This window comes from Pongo pygmaeus, chromosome 18 (genome assembly GCF_028885625.2).
Source record: "Pongo pygmaeus isolate AG05252 chromosome 18, NHGRI_mPonPyg2-v2.0_pri, whole genome shotgun sequence".
Lineage (NCBI taxonomy): Eukaryota > Metazoa > Chordata > Mammalia > Primates > Hominidae > Pongo > Pongo pygmaeus.
In genome coordinates, this window is record NC_072391.2 from 69,732,824 (window position 1) to 69,749,459 (window position 16,636).

Sequence of the window (16,636 nt, forward strand, 5' to 3'; positions counted from 1 at the left end):
CCAGGGAACATTCTACTTGCAATCTGTAACTGTAACTTGTCCTGAACAAAGTACTAAATCAAAGTGACTTGGCCAGTCACAGTGGCTTACGCCTGTGATGCTAGCACTTTGGGAGGCTGTAGCAGCAGGTGGATCATTTGAAGCCAGTAGTTCAAGACCAGCCTGAGCAACACGGCAAGATCCCATCTCTACAAAATATAAAAAACTAGCCAGGCATGGTTGTACATGACTATAGTACCAGCTGCTTGGGAGCCTGAGGCAGGAGGATCATTTGAGCCCAGGAGTTCAAGGCTGCAGTGAGCCATGATTTCACCATTACACTCTAGTCTGAGCAGAGCCAAGACCCCATCTCAAAAACAAAAATAGTGACTGGATATCTGGCTGAGGTCTGCACCATCACAGCAGGCATGGTCTCTCTTGCACTGTTTGGCTGCTGAAGTATGTAGTGTCTTGGCTGGGCACAGTGGCTCATGCCTGTAATCCCAGTACTTTGGGAGGCTGAGGTGAGTAGATTGCTTGAGCCCAGGATCAAGACTAGCCTAGACAACATAGGCTTCGTATCTATTTCTTAAAAATATAAAAATTTTAAAAATAATTTTGCAAATCAGTAAAACATGAATATGAAGAAAATCCAGCCAGGCACGGTGGCTAATGCCTATAATCACAGCACTTTGGGAGGCCAAGGCAGGAGGATCACTTGAGCCCAGGGGTTCAAGACCAGCCTAGGCAATGTGGTGCAACCCCATCTCTACAAAAAATACACAGATTAGCTGGGCATGGTAACACACACCTGTGGTCCCAGCTACTTGGGAGGCTGTGGTGGGAGAATTGCTTGAGCCTGGGAGGCAGAGGTTGCTGTGAGCCAAGATCGCATCACTGCACTCCAGCCTGGGCGACAGAGTGACCCTGCATCAAAAAAAAAAAAAGAAAATCCAAATGTACATCAAAAGGGTATATTGTGCAACTCTTCCTTGTGCCTAGTCCCCCTTCTCTTCTCTCAAGAGGCAGCTACATTCCCAATTTATTATATATTCTTTCAAAGGTAATGGCCAGGTGCAGTGGCTCCTGCCTGTAGTCCCAGCACTTTGGGAGATGGAGGCAGGCGAATCATGAGGTCAGGAGTTTGAGACCAGCCTGGCCAACATGGTGAAACCCCGTCTCTACTAAAAATACAAAAATTAGCCATCCGTGGTGGCGGGCACCTTTAATCCCAACTACTTGGGAGGCTGAGGCAGGAAACTCACTTGAACCAGAAAGGTGGAGTTTGCAGTGAGCCGAGATCGCACCACACTACGCTCCAGCCAGGGCAACAGAGTGAGACTCCGTCTCAGAAAAAAAAAAAAAAAAAAAAAAATCATGCATTTTGCTTTTTTCCCTGAACAGTTTATCTGGGGCTTGTTCTATCAGCATATATGAAGCTGCTCCTATTATGTTTTATTCACTTACTGTATAGTATCCCATTGCATGGACGTACCATAATTTATATACTCAGCTCCCTACTGATAGGTATTTAGATCATTTCCAGTCTTGTTAGCAAGACTATCATTAATATCCTTGTATGTACTTAATTCCACAAAGGTGCAAATATATCGAAAGATAAATACCTTGGAGAAGACTTGCTAGGTCAAAGTATATATACATTTTTAATTTAGAAAGATATTGCCAAATTGTCCTGGTGTACCAATAAACACTCCTATTAGCAATATATGACTGGGTGTGGTGGGTCACATCTGTAATCCCAGCACTTTGGGAGGCCAAGGTAGGCAGATCACTTGAGGTCAGGAGTTCGAGACCAGCCTGGTCAACATAGTGAAACTCCATCTCTGCTAAAAAAAAAAAAAAAAAAAAAAAAAAACTTGGCCTGGTGATGCATGCCTGTAGTTCTAGCTACTCAGGAGGTTGAGGCAGGAGAATTGCTTGAACCTGGGAGGCGGAGGTTGCAGTGAGTCAAGATCGTGCCACTGCACTCCAGCCTGGGAGACAGAGCAAAACTCCATCTCAAAAAACAAAAACAAGAAGCAATATATGAGAGCACCTGCCCACATTCCCAAAAGACAGCCTGGTGAAAATTGGTGTTTTCAAACAATTCAAGTGTCCCTGAAATATATGAAAGACTTTGCAACTGCACCTAGAGAAATGCAAGTTGAAACTAAGATACCCTTTTTCCCTTCTCATAGGGGCAAAACTTGCCTGTATGCTTTTGCCTTTTTTCATTCAATCCTCCCCATATTCTATTTTTAAGACATAAATCTGTGTTGCTTCACTGTTGAAAACCGCCCTGTGGATTCCCATCAAACTTAAAAGTCCCAAGTCCTTTCCAAAGCTTACAAGGGCCTGCCCGGTTTGGCCCCTGGTTGCTTCTGTTACTTCATCTCTTACTCCCCTGACCCTCGTTTACGCGACTTCAGCGACTCAAGCTTCTGTGCTTTCCTTAAATATGTCAAGCATGCTCTCACTCAGGGCCTTGGAACTTGCTGTTCTCCTGGTGGCTGATGTCTGACTGCGTTAGGGCCTCTCCTATGCCATCTTCCCAAAGAAAGCTCTAATGATCCTAAGGGAACAGCATTGCTCCCTCTCCAAATCACTATTGATCCCTTTACTCTGCTTAATTTTTCTTCATAGCCCTTATCATTACCTGAATATTATTTGGTTATTGGCTGTCTGTCTTGCTCCTCAAATATGGGCTCTCTGTGGCCTGGGCTCTCTTACTTCCACTGCTATATTCTGGGTACCTGGTGGGACCTGGTGCCTTTGAGCACTCAATACGTACTGATTAAAAGAATGAATGAATACGCGTCCGCCCATATTCTTTGGCTATTTTTCATCAGGCTGTGTGGTTTTGCTTACCCGTTTTGATTTGTAGGAGTTTTTTATATATTAAGAATGTATATAGTTATAGATCTAGATCTTTATAGAGATACAGACTAAGAACCTATAAAGATTAATTTAGGGAATTAAGATTTTTATTACATTCTCTTCGTCCCTGAGAGCATGGTATACTTTTCTGTTTGTTTTCATCTTCATCTGTAGCTCTCGGTAAGATTCAGAATTGTTCCCCATAGAGTTTTTGCACATCTGTTAGATTTATTTTACCTTTTGTGTTACTATTATAAATAAGATGTTTTAGGACAGGTATGATACCTCATGCCTGTAATCCCAGCACTTTGGGAGGCCAAGGCAGGCATATCACCTGAGGTCAGAAGTTCAAGACTAGCCTGGCCAACATGGTGAAACCTTGTCTCTACTAAAAAATCAAAAAAATTAGCTGGCTGTGGTGATGGGCACCTGTAGTTCCTGCTGCTCAGGAGCCTGAGGCAGGAGAATTGCTTGAACCTGGGAGGCAGAGGTTACAGTGAGCAAAGATTGCACCACTGCACACCAGCCTGGGCAACAAAGTGAGAGTCTGTCTCAAAATAAATAAATGTTTTAATTCTGTATACCATCTAAGTAAACATTATGTGGCCATATGAACACTGTTGATTTCTTTATGTTTATTTAGTATCCAGCCACCTTGCTGAATTCTTTTTATAAATACAATTGACCCTTGAACAATACAGGGCTTGGGGTGCTGGCCCCTGATACAGCTGAAAATTCATGTATAACTTTTGACTCCTCAAAAACTTAACTACTAATAGCCTACTATTGACTAGAAGCCTTACTGATAACAGTTGATTAACACATATTTTATATGTTACATGTATTATATATTGTATTCTTAAAATAAGCTAGATAATATCAAGAAAATCATAAGATAATCTGCTGTTCATTAAGTGGAAGTGGATCATCATAAAGGTCTTCATCCTCATCATCTTCACATTGAGTAGGCTGAGGAAGAAGCAGAGGGGTTACTCTTGGTGTCTCAGGGGTGGCAGAGGTGGAAGAAAATCTACTTATAAGAATCTTGGCTCACTGCAAGCTCTGCCTCCCAGGTTCATGCCATTCTCCTGCCTCAGCCTCCCCAGTAGCTGGGACCACAGGCGCCCGCTGCCATGTCCAGCTAGTATTTTGTATTTTTAGTAGAGACGGGGTTTCACCGTGTTAGCCAGGATGGTCTTGATCTCCTGACCTCGTGATCCACCTGCCTTGGCCTCCCAAAGTGCTGGGATTACAGGCGTGAGCCACTGCACCCGGCCACCAGTCAATTCTCTTAATTCATCTAGATTAGACATATCATTTACAAATTGTGATAATTTCACTTTTTTATTTTTATAGGTCTCATTTTTATTATTACTTAAACTTTTTTTTATATAAAAACCGGGTACCCCTGTGTTGCCCAGGCTGGTCTTGAACTCCTGGCCTCAAGCCATCCTCCTGCCTTGCCTCCTAAAGTGCTGGGATTACAGGTGTGAGGTACCATATCCAGCCTTATTTCTTTTTCTTACCTAATAGCATTATCTAGAACCTCCAAAAATGTTTTCAAACCTAATGGTGAAAGTATGCATTTTTTCTCATTACTAACCTAATGTGGCACTTTTTACATCGTTTCTTTTTTCTGCATTCTGGATGTGCTGGAAAGAAAGATTTTAAAAATATATAAACAAAACTGTTTCTTTTACTTTCTCATTAGGATTTATTGCCGATGGGAACTCTTTTCTTTTGGGCAATGTTCTGCTTCGTCAGATTCGCATTCCTGATACCAGACTCTTCCCAGCTGGAGTGTCTCCCCAGGAGCAAGTGAAGCCATCTCACCAACATCAGGAGGATACAGAGAACTATGGGGTTAATTGGGGCCCCCTTGATACAAACATCACCAAATCAGATAGCATTTGGCATTATCAGAATCAGGAGACCCTGGGTGGCTATCCTATTCAAGGGGAATTTGCCACTTACTCAGGAGGAGGATACGCTGTGAAACTTGGAAGAAACTCCAGTACTGCAACCCGGTGAGTAAGCCTGGGCCCTGAACAAGAGGACCAAAATATTTGCTTTTGGACAGTCACAGGACAAATAGGAATTTCAGACCCATTTGAGTAGTTTTGACAGCTGCTATACTGTCTGTAACTCTTATGGACACTTTTATTTTAGACTTCTAAGGAAATATACCCTTTAGTTTAAAAATTCCTTGCTCAGCTTCAAATTACAGGTATGTTTTGGTTTGGCAATTTGCCAAAATTCATTTTGTAGCTGGAAAAATACCTATCATTTTTAATCTTAGCTGAAGTTTAATTCAAGTAACCATAGCTTGGACAAACTGTAATCTTCACATATAAAGGAAACATTGCCGTTCATGAGCCAAAATACAGGAACCCAAAAGTCCAATGCCAAAATTAAATTTCCTGAGACTTAGAGAGTGGTTTAGTATTCTGAGAGTCTTTGTCATTACATGAGAAAAAGCCTAAATAAAAATAATTATCTCTTCATTTAAATGCAAGGAATTCATTATTCACAAACCACAATGCCAACTAAATAATGACATTTCTACTCCTCCTGCCTCCCAAAACTGAACAGCTGTTAGTAAAGAGTAGCATTTAATACTTGAAATAGAAATAGTTGTCATAGTATATGAAATTCTACTTCAGACCTGAAATGCCAAGTATATTTTCCTGAATATTTAACCTTGTTGTGAATACTATTGTAAAAACTTTCATTTTTATGGTCTACTAAATTTAATGCCAGTGAAAGTTTGGGCATTAGTAATCATAAAATATTTCATAGGAAAAGTAGATTGGGAAATGTAGCATCTTACCTAGTATATGAGAGTGATATTGGAAACATCGGGATATTTTCCTCCTTTGCAGTATTAAAGAAAATGGGCTGACCCTGTCCTCTGTTTACCCAGAGTTCTACAGCATCTTGAACAGAGGCATTGGCTAGACCAACGCACAAAAGGCCTCTTTGTGGAATTTGTGGTCTTCAATGCTAATGTGAACCTCTTCTGTGTTGTGATCCTGATGTTGGAGTCCAGCGATGTGGGTATGAAGGCCTCTTCTCTCCTCTCTCTGTGATGTTGTACTATGGGTTGGATGTTTGTCCCCTCTAAACCTCATGTTGAAATTCAATCCCCAGCATTGGAAGTGGAGCCTGATGGGAGGTGTTTGGGTCCTAGGAGGCAGATCCTTCATGGATAGATTGATGCCCTCCCTTAGGAGTAAGTGAGTTCTCATTCTATTAGTTCCCAAGAAAGCTGGTTGTTTAAAAAGAGCCTGGAATCTCCCCCACCCCTCTCTTGCTTCCTCTTGTTCCATGCGATCTCTGCACAGGCTGTCTTCCCTTCACCTTTGCCATGAGTGGCAGCAGCCTGAGGCCCTCACTAGATGCACATGCCCAATTTTGAATTTCCCAGCCATCAGAATTGTGAGCCAAAGAAACCTTTTTTCTTTATAAATTACCCAAGCCTTGGATACTCCTTTATAGCAACACAAAATGGACTAAGACACCTGGGTAGTTCAAAAGAAGGCCCAGTTTCTTTCTCTGTCTTATACCATTAATTTAAATATATTATTTTAATTAAAGTTATTATATTTAAACATAACTCTAAAAGTCAAATAGTTCAAGGGAAAAACAGGAGTCCTCAGTTCATCCCTACCTCATTCCTACTCCCCAGAGGCTACTTTCCATTTTTTTAAACTAGATCTTTCAGAATTTAAAAATTATTAACATGGGCCAGACACAGTGGCTTATGCCTGCAATCTCAGCACTTTAGGAGGCCAAGGTGGGTGGATCACCTGAGATCAGGAGCTCAAGACCAGCCTGGCCAACATGGCGAAACCCCATCTCTACTAAAAATACAAAAAAATTAGCCGGGAGTAGTGGCAGGTGCCTATAATCCCAGCTACTTGGGAGGCTGAGGCAGGAGAATCACTTGAAGCCGGGAGGCAGAGGTTGCAGTGAGCTGAGATCACGCCATTGCACTCCAGCCTGGGCAACAAGAGATAAACTCTGTCTCAAAAAAAAATAAATAAATAAATAATATGGTTATCGTCTATTTCACAAATTTTCAGTTTTAGGTGTTATCTATTTCTGTTAGGATGAAAATTTAGCTTTTTTTTTTTTTTTTTTTTGAGGCAGAGTGTCACTCAGTCTCCCAGGCTGGAGTGCAGTGGCACGATCTCAGCTCACTGCAACCTCTGCCTCTGGGGCTCAAGCCATTCTCCTGCCTCAGCTTCCCTAGTAGCTGGGATTACAGGCGCCCACCACCACACCCAGCTAATTTTTGTATTTTCAGTAGAGATGGGGTTTCACCATGTTGGCCAGGTTGGTCTTGAACTCCTGGCCTCAGGTGATCCAACTGCCTCAGCTTCCCAAAATGCTGGGATTACAGGCGTGAGCCACCTCACCCAGCTGGAGGTAGCTTTCTTACACCCACATGTATCTCAAACACATACACGTCTTTTATCTTTCCTCATTCTCCCAATATAGTAATAAAATTTATTTAGTTTAATATTGAGCATTTCCGTTGTTTTTCAAAGATGAGACATTAGTATATTATAATTAGATTTCCTTTCTTATACATCCTTTTGTTTTCTCTAGAATATTACTTTTTAAAAAATCTGCTTGGTTTTCTATGTATCTGTCATTGATTAATCTCCAAATTCTTCCTAAAAGTAGAAACCTCTCATTCTCTTAGAGTATCATGTAAACTATCATTTTATCTTCTTGGAAACACCTTCCCTGGAGCCCTCCATCTTGGGTACAGTCTGGATTGATTATTCTCTAGGCTGCTGTACAGCTGTCATCCAGGACACTCCTTTCACCATCCCCTGGGATTATCTTTACCTCTCTCCTCTACTGGATCCCCTTTCTTCTGGATTCCATGTCTTCCTTTCTTGGCTTACTTGCTCATTTTGCTAGAGCACATGCTCCAGTAACTTCCTGGAAGAGTACAAGAGAGGTAAATTTGTTGGAGACTTACATCTCCAAAAGTGTTTTTATTCTCCCATCACATTAGATTCTAATTTATCTGTATATAATTTTTTTCTTGCAGGATTTTGGTTCGTTTGTTTGTTTGTTTTGAGATGGAGTCTCGCTGTGTCGCCCAGGCTGGAGTGCAGTGGCACCATCTTGGCTCACTGTACCCTCTGCTTCCTGGGTTCAGGCAATTCTCCCTGCCTGAGCCTCCCAAGTAACTGGGATTACAGGTGCCCGCCACCACGCCTGGCTAATTTTTTTATTTTTACAATTTATGTATTTACATATTTTATGGGGTTTTGCCATGTTGGCCAGGCTGGTCTTGAACTCCTGACCTCAGGTGATCTGCCCACCTTGGCCTCCCAAAGTGCTGGCATTACAGGTATGAGCCACTGTGCCCAGCCAGAATTTTGAAAAGTTAGCTCCATTGCTTTCTAGCTTTTCATGTTAGTGTTAAAAAGTATTATGCTGGCATTCTGATTCCCAGTCCCCAACCCCAAAATTTTTGGGTTTTTTTCTTTGCCCTCTGGGTTATGAAAGAATGTCATAGAGGTCAGGCACGGTGGCTCATGCCTGTAATCCCAGCACTTTGAGAGGCCGAAGCAGGCGGATCACAAGGTCTAGGAGTTCGAGACCAGCCTGGCCAATATGGTGACATCCCATCTCTACTAAAAATACAAAAAAATTAGCCTGGCACGGTAGCGGGTGCCTGTAGTCCCAGCTACTCAGGAGGCTGAAGCAGAAGAATCACTTGAACCCAGGAGGTGGAGGTTGCAGTGAGCTGGGATGGTGCCACTGCTCTCCAGCCTGGGTGACAGAGCAAGACTCCATCTCAAAAAAAAAAAAAAAAAAAAGAATGTCATAAAATGTTCTATTATCTGGAAACGTGTCCTTAAGTTCTGAGAAATTTTCGTGCATTTTTTTTTTGTTAATTTCTTCTCCATTTTCTCTGTTCACTTTTTCTGATTTTCTAGCATTTTGACATTGTAACTCCTGGAGTTCTGATTTTCTTATATTTTTGCTTCTGTTTTCCATCTTTTTCATCTAATATCTGCAGTATTTAATTTTTATCTTCTAAATTATTTTTTCTTTCTATAATATTTAATTTCCAAAATGTTTTTTTAATAGTCTCTCATTGTTCTTTTATGGATGCAATATCCTCTTAACTCTGAGGATATTATGGTGGGATTTTTTCCTTCTGATCCTTTACTGTCTCTAGTTTTTTGATTTGTTGTTTGTTTTGATCTACAGTTTTCAATGTTAGAGGTTCAAGTGCTTGGCTGTTCTTTTAAAGAAAGGCAGGCTGGGCGTGGTGGCTCAAGCCTATAATCCCAGCACTTTGGGAGACCAAGGCAGGAAGATCACTTGAGCCCAGGAGTTCGAGACCAGCCTGGGCAACGTGGTGAAACCTCGTCTCTACCAAAAATACAAAAATTAGCCTGGCATGGTGGTGTGTACCTGTTGTCTCAGCTACTTGGGAGGCTGAGGTGGCAGAATGGTTTGATCCTGGGAGTCAGAGGTTGTAGTGAGCTGAGATCATACCAGTGCACTCCAGCCTGGGTGAGAGCCAGACCCTGTATCAAAAAAAAAGCAATAAAAAGCACATGAATGCTAATTATAAGCTCTGTGCCTGGCTGGGCACGGTGGCTCACACCTGTAATCCCAGCACTTCGGGAGGCCGAGGCAGGCAGATCACCTGAAGTCAGGAGTTTGAGACTAGCCTGGCTAACATGGCAAAACCCCATATCTACTAAAAATACAAAAATCAGCCAGGCATGGTGGCACATGCCTGTAATCCCAGCTACTCAGGAGGCTGAGACAGGAGAATTGCTTGAACCCAGGAGGTTGCAATGAGCTGAGATCATGCTACTGCACTCCAGCCTGGGGGACAGAGTAAGACTCCGTCCCAAAAACAAACAAACAAACAAAAAGCTCTGTGCCCATGCATAGAGCTTACAACTGGTATCTAAGTCTCTCTTTTTGGGCAGTCAGTTTTTAGAGACCCTCCAAACTCCTACCTTGAGGATATGAGCCTATTATACTTATCAGAGCAAGTTGAGGGAAGGGATCTGGGAAGTGTCTCACCATGCAGCATGTAAACTTTCCCTTAATCCCCTTTTCCAGTAAACCATCGCTCTCAGATGTAGCTGGTGCCCCCAAGTCCAGATTCTCTCATTCAGCATCACTAGGAAACCTTTAGTCGTGGGGTGGTAAAAGGCAAGATGGGTAGCAAATACCTGGCTGTGAATGGTGAGGGAGGAAATTTGGAATCTAGTTGTTTATACATATATTGACTTTCAACTGATGCTATTTTCAGTTCCACCTGAACTTCTACCTTCAGAAGTACCTGATGCCTGCAATTTCTGAGGCTTTCCAAGGTTTCTTGGTTAGAATTAGCTTGCTTCCGGGTTTCCTGTACAGCTGCCTTAGATTTCAGCTTTCTTGAACTTGCTAAGTCAATGTGATTCCTCTACTTTTCAGCTTCCAGCAGTTTGTTGCTCTCATCTGCCCTCCTTTTCTTCATCTATTGAAGTTTTTACTTTATCCTTTCACTTTCATTATAGTGGCATTTTGTAAGGGATTGGAATTAAACTGGTCCATTCAGTTCCCCCACCTTTCACGGGACGTCTGTCCTAATCCAACTTCTTCTCTTTCTTCTTTCTCCCAGAATTGGCTCACAAGTATCCTTCCATTTTCCATCACATCTTTCTCCTAATCAGGAATTCTTCTCCTCTCAGACCTGCAGAGTAGACCACTTCTCTTATGCTTGTTTCTAATGAAGCATAAAGGCTTCCTGAGGGTCTTCACGGGGTTTTTAGTTACTAACAAAATATAGACAGGGATTAAAATAAACATGGGAAAAGTTCCAGTCTTGAGAGTTAGCTAGGTGCAATAGAAATTCCTTTTGTTCTTAAATGCCTTTTTTACCTACAAGGGGTACGTACATCTTAGTTCTAATGTCACAGCATCCTTAGTGTGTTGCTTTGCCAGCCAGAAACCTCTGTGGCCGGCAGCACCTTCTGCCTGAGTATTACTTGCACCCGCTGGGCTCGTTCTGCCCACTTGGCCTGGTAGCCTGCACTCAGCTCCTGCTACTGGCCTTCATCCCACACCTGCCAAGAGAGAGCCAGGTATGGAGCAGTGAGGGATGTATGGATGAGCAAGCACGGGGTCCAGCCACTGCACACAGCCAGGCGTGCTGGCTGCTGCAGTGAGGTGGGCAGCTCTATGTGCTGGCACAGGTTCCAGCTCCCTGAAAGGCTGAAGCTGAACCAGATGTACTGCATGTGGTTTCCGCTGTGGGTAACTGCGTCTGAGAGGAATGCCATGGTGCCTAGAATCTTGGAGATGCCAGGAAGCACAGAGCCCCAAAGAGGGTGTCACAGCCCTGGCTCAGGGAGCCTGTAGGTCTGGGCTCCCCCAAAGGGCCACAGCTATTCTGTCCTTCTCATTGCTTGCAGTGTGGCAAGCAAGGGGGTGTGTTTCAGCCCTGTTGGTGTTACAGCTCTTTTAGTCCCACCACTCGGCGGGTCCCGAGTTCTTGTCCTGCATCCAGGAAGAATGAGGTACACCAACAACTGGAGGGTGAGAGAGGTGGAGAGGAGCTTCATTGAGTGACAAGACAGTTTTCAGGAGACCTGGAGTTGGTAGCTCCTATCTGCAGGCAGGTTGTCCCATTGTTTGTGTAGCCCTCAGCAGAGAGACCTGGAGTGGGTAGCTCCTATCTGCAGGCAGGTCATCCTGCCATCTGCCCAAGTCTGGCTGAGTCTGGTGTTTTTATGGGCTTCAGAGGGGGGAGTAAGTGTGTGCTGATTGGTCCATGGGCAGCCATGGGTGGGCCCAGAAAAAGTGCCATAAGTTCTCACTTGAGTTAGTGAAACTGGCAGGTTCCAGAACTGGCAGCCCAGCTCCCAGGCTTCAGACCATCCCTGGCTTAAAGGTGGGGCTTTTCTGCCCAGGAGCCTGTCTGCCTCCTGCCACCATCCATGTCACCCATGGTGCCCAGGCTGTTTATGCCAAGGGGCACCTGTGGACCCATGCCAAGCCACCCTCAGCGCCCCCTCACCCTCCCTGCCTCCCATGCTTGTCCGTGTCCAAAGTTTGGAGAGGGCCGAGGCAGTAGGGGCTGTTTGTCAGCACTGCCCCAAGCGCACACACACCCAGCTGGGTCATGATGGAGCCCAGGCTTGGCCAAAACTTTGCTCCAAAATCAGAGCAGGTGCTGGGAGTGGGGAGAGGCCATGCAGCGGGAGCAGGCACTTCTGTACCTGCAGGGGCAGGGGGATTTCCTGAGCCCCCGAGAGTGCAGGGATGCCCGGGTCTGCAGCTGTGGCTGGGCAGCTGCAGCTGCGCCCAGGAGGGTGGGGCTCCCAACCCTCCAACTCAGAAGGGGGCAGGGCTCCCACCTGTTACTGGCTCCCACAGCTCAACAGAGCCCAAAGCCCTGGCTATGCCTCCCCCACTGCAGCCGATGTCACGGCAGCAGCCACTCCAGACAGGGTGCTGCTGCCATCACTAATATTTTGAAGCTTTTTGAAAGGTTTGTATTCACAAGACCTTTCATGATTTTGTAAACATCAACATTTTCAATGTCCTTCCAGGTGGAGGCTGAAGACCTTTAGTCCATCCTTATGTAAATGACTGAGTATCCATGGGATACCATTAGTACTCATGGTGTATCAGTGCTTTAGACTTCTCTCTGCAGCCATTCTGACATGGATAGGGTAACATCTATAATAACTGTTAAGTCACTGACACCTCCCTTCAAGGTAGGGTCAACAGCATATCCTTTCCCACTACTGACTTTTGTAAAACCAGTATTTCTCCAATAGCTTTGCATACATGATCTCCTTTAATGTTCATGACAGCTCTAAAGGAAATACTAAGTGGAGCACTGAGACTCAAACATTTGATGATACAGGAAGAGTTGGGGTTATTCAAAGTTTAACGAGAGGAGGGCAAAAGTTTTAGCCTCTTGACTCCAGGTGTTCTTTGTTATTCTCAGGTGCTTTCTTCACCTCTGTGAGACTGGAAAGCTTCACTTCCCTTCAGATGTCAAAGAAGGGCTTTGTCTGGTCTATCATCTCACAAGTCATCTATTATCTACTGGTCTGTTACTATGCCTTCATACAGGTGAGTCAATAATGTTAGATGTCAGCCTGGGCAACATGGCAAAACCTCATCTTTACCAGACTACAAAAATTACCCAGGTGTGTTGGCATGCACCTGTGGTCCCAGCTACTTGGGAGGCTGAGATGGGAGAATTGCTTGAGCCTGGGAGGCAGAGGTTGCAGTGAGCTAAGATCATGCCACTGCACTTCAGAGCAAGATCCTGGGCGACAGAGCAAGACCCTGTCTCAAAAATGATGATGATGATGATGGTGTTAGATGTGAGAAATAAAGGTTGCCACATTTTATTTGTGAAGCTCTACAATGATGTTACTAGAATTATGGCTATAATTTTGGTCCGTTTCAGAAACCTGAATTCAGTTAAAGGCTGACTGGTTTTCCACCAAATAGATTGGCTCTTTCAATTTTTCAGGAGCTAAATAATTAAGTCTATAGAAATAGTACTTTTGTAGTTTTATTAGCCCTATATGAAGTAATACCAAGCAAGTATGATGAACAAAGAGCAAGCACTCAAAAATACAAATGATTGGCTCATGCCTGTAGTTCCAGCACTTTAGGAGGCCGAGGTAGGTGGATTACCTGAGGTCGGGAGTTCAAGACGAGCCTGGCCAACATGGAGAAATGCCGTCTCTACTAAAAATACAAATTTAGCCAGGCGTGGTAGCATATGCCTGTAGTCCCGGCTACTCGGGAAGCTGAGGCAGGAGAATCGCTTGAACCTGGGAGGCGGAGGTTGCAGTGAGCTGAGATCGCACCATTGCACTTCAGCCTGGGCAACAAGAGCGAAACTCCATCTCCAAAAAAAAAAAAAAAAGTGATTGGCCAGGCACAGTGGCTCATGCCTGTAATCCCAACCCTTTGGGAGGCTGAGGTGGGTGCATCACCTGAGGTCAGGAGTTCAAGACCAGCCTGGCCAACATGGCGAAACCCTGTCTCTACTAAAAATACAAAAATCAGCTGGGTATGGTGGCGGGCTCCTATAGTCCCAGCTACTCGGGAGACTGGGGCAGGAGAATTGCTTGAACCCGGGAGGCAGAGGTTGCAGTGAGCTGAGATGGCACCACTGCACTCCAGCCTGGGTGACAAGAGTGAAACTCTCTCAAAAAAAAAAAAAAAAAGAAAAAGAAAAAAAAATACAGATGATTACACTCAGAAGAAAATATATTTATATCTTAAGCCAAACACAGTATTTTTTTTTTTTCATTCTCAGGCTTGATAACTAATTTAGAAACTTTTGCTGGGCATGGTGGCTGACGCCTGTAATCCCAGCACCTTGGGAGGCTGAGGTGGGCAGATCACTTGAAGCCAGGAGTTCGAGACTAGCCTGGGCAAAACGTCAAAACCCTGTCTCTACAAAAAATACAAAACTTAGCTGGGCATGGTGGCATGTGCTCATGGTCCCTGCTACTTGGGAGGCTGAGGTAGGAGGACTGCTTGAGCCTGAGCCTGGGCGGTTGAGGCTGCAGTGAGCTATGATCGCACCACTGCACTCCAGCCTGGGCAACGGAGCATGACCCTGTCTCAAAGAAAGAAACTTTTGTATTATTTATTTTTAAGTGACAGTTTATGATCTCCAAGAAAAAGAATAAATGTATCCAATGGAAGTTGTATTTGAAGATAACTTTTGTGTAAGCAGCATTTCTGAAGACTACAGAGCTGAACTAAGACCATAACCCATTTGTCCAAGTGAGATCTGATAATGCCTGGCAGTGTGCTTTGCCCATAGACATCAGCTGCATTCATCACACTTGAGCAGGGAGAGACCTAGCTAATCTCTCAGACAAGCAACAGTGACTGTGCTATGTTTAGGGTTGTCGGCTGAAACAGCAGAAGTGGAGGTTCTTCACTGGGAAAAGAAACATTCTGGACACAAGTATAATCCTCATTAGCTTCATCCTCCTGGGGCTTGACATGAAGAGTATTTCTCTACATAAGAAAAACATGGCACGATACCGCGATGACCAGGACAGGTGAGAGGAAGCCTGAGGGACACAGCATATTCCTACCTCATGTCTAGTTTCCTGGTTATACACAAGTATTCTTTCAAACTCCCCTTCCTTCACTGCCCTACCAGATCTGTATTTGCATAACATTAGAGTTAAAAGAGAACTTGGGACTCATGTCCACAGCAGAGAAGACAGTGAACTAGAAGCCATTTAACTGCTAGTCACATTGAAGAGCTCTTCTGCCTTCCTTAGTGCTTAGGTATGTGCTTAAGGATAATGCATTTAAATTTCAGAAGGGCCTGGAATTGGTCATTATTTTGCCCTCTGGCGAAGGCATAAAGCCTAACGCATGACAAATAATCCTTTAAATAAAACTACAACACATAGTCCATCCTTTAAATGCAAAGGGAGCTGCTTTCTGGATAGGGATGTTCATCCATTCACTCATCCATACTAAGAGATGTTTGGTGCCTCTTTGGGCACCTTCTTTGGTTTTTCCCATGGAGAGGAACATCTATCTGTTTCCCATGCCAAGTGTTGCCAAGTGGTGCTTTGCTAACCTTTGCATCAGTGGCCAACAGCCTGGGCAGTGATCTGTGTAACTTTTCCTGAGGCATTGTTTCAATTAGGCCTTATGGAGAGCAGTTTATGCAGGGACAGCGATCTGTGCAGAGCACTACTTGCTAGTGTCTGTGGGGCTCCTTCCAAGTAACCTGGTTGCTGCAACCTAAAATTATGAATGTATCTCTCACAAAACAAAACCTAATTGCTAAGCAACACTCCTCACCTCTAGTCTACCATCCATCATTTTGTTCTAAGCTTTATTGCACCTATTATTGCACCTATTATTATAATTATTATAGGTGCAATAATTATTGCAATAATTATTGCACCTATTATTCTCTGTACTGCCGGAGAACACAGGATTAGTGTGCCACAGAAAACAGACCAGCAGCATGACTCCTCTCTCTCTGGGCTGAGTTAATCTCCTTTTGAGAGGAGAGATTTGGCTCAGAGCAGTGCAGGAGGCTGGTTTTGCTTCCCAGGATGAATTTGGAATAAAGAAATCAGCTAGAGGTCACATTTTAAGGCTTCTTCGGCACAGGTTCCAGTGCAATCTGCAGCAGGTAGACCACTTGAATAATATGTGGCCTTCTGTTACTCCCATATCCACAACTCACAGGAGGCCACACTAGAAAGCAGTTCTCACATCAACAAGCATTTGACCTCACAGGAATCAGGGCTGCCACGATCAGCAGCAGGGGCACTGGGGAAACTGCAGCATAGGCGCGTACTTCTTGCTCAGTAACTGTCAGCTTTCCTTGGTGCAGGTTCATCAACTTCTATGAGGCAGTAAAAGTGAACTCTGCTGCGACTCACCTTGTGGGCTTCCTGGTTCTCCTGGCAACTGTTCAGTTATGGAACCTGCTGCATCATAGCCCCAGGCTGCGGGTCATCAGCAGCACATTGAGCCGAGCCTGGGACGAGGTGGTGGGCTTTCTGCTGATCATCCTAATCCTGCTGACAGGCTATGCCATTGCCGTAAGCCCCCACGTTGCTGTCTCTCCTCCGTGTGCTGTGGTCTTGGAATCGCATTGCTTCCCATAGAAATGGTCACAACACAGAAACCCGAGGTGGTAGAGTAGGAAAGCCGGGTTTAGTTCTAGTTCCATACTTAACTGGTATGATTTAAACCCACACATTTGTCTCTA

General features: G+C 44.2%; 1 protein-coding gene across 1 annotated transcript in view; it reads left to right on the forward strand.

The window, feature by feature from the left end:
* The window catches only part of PKD1L3 (polycystin 1 like 3, transient receptor potential channel interacting), a 79,327-nt gene that overhangs the window by 57,708 nt on the left and 4,983 nt on the right, over positions 1-16,636 (forward strand). The window contains 3 exon segments of the mRNA XM_063654293.1: positions 12,854-12,981; positions 14,788-14,948; positions 16,256-16,466. Of these exon segments, the coding sequence (XP_063510363.1) occupies positions 12,854-12,981; positions 14,788-14,948; positions 16,256-16,466 (500 nt within the window).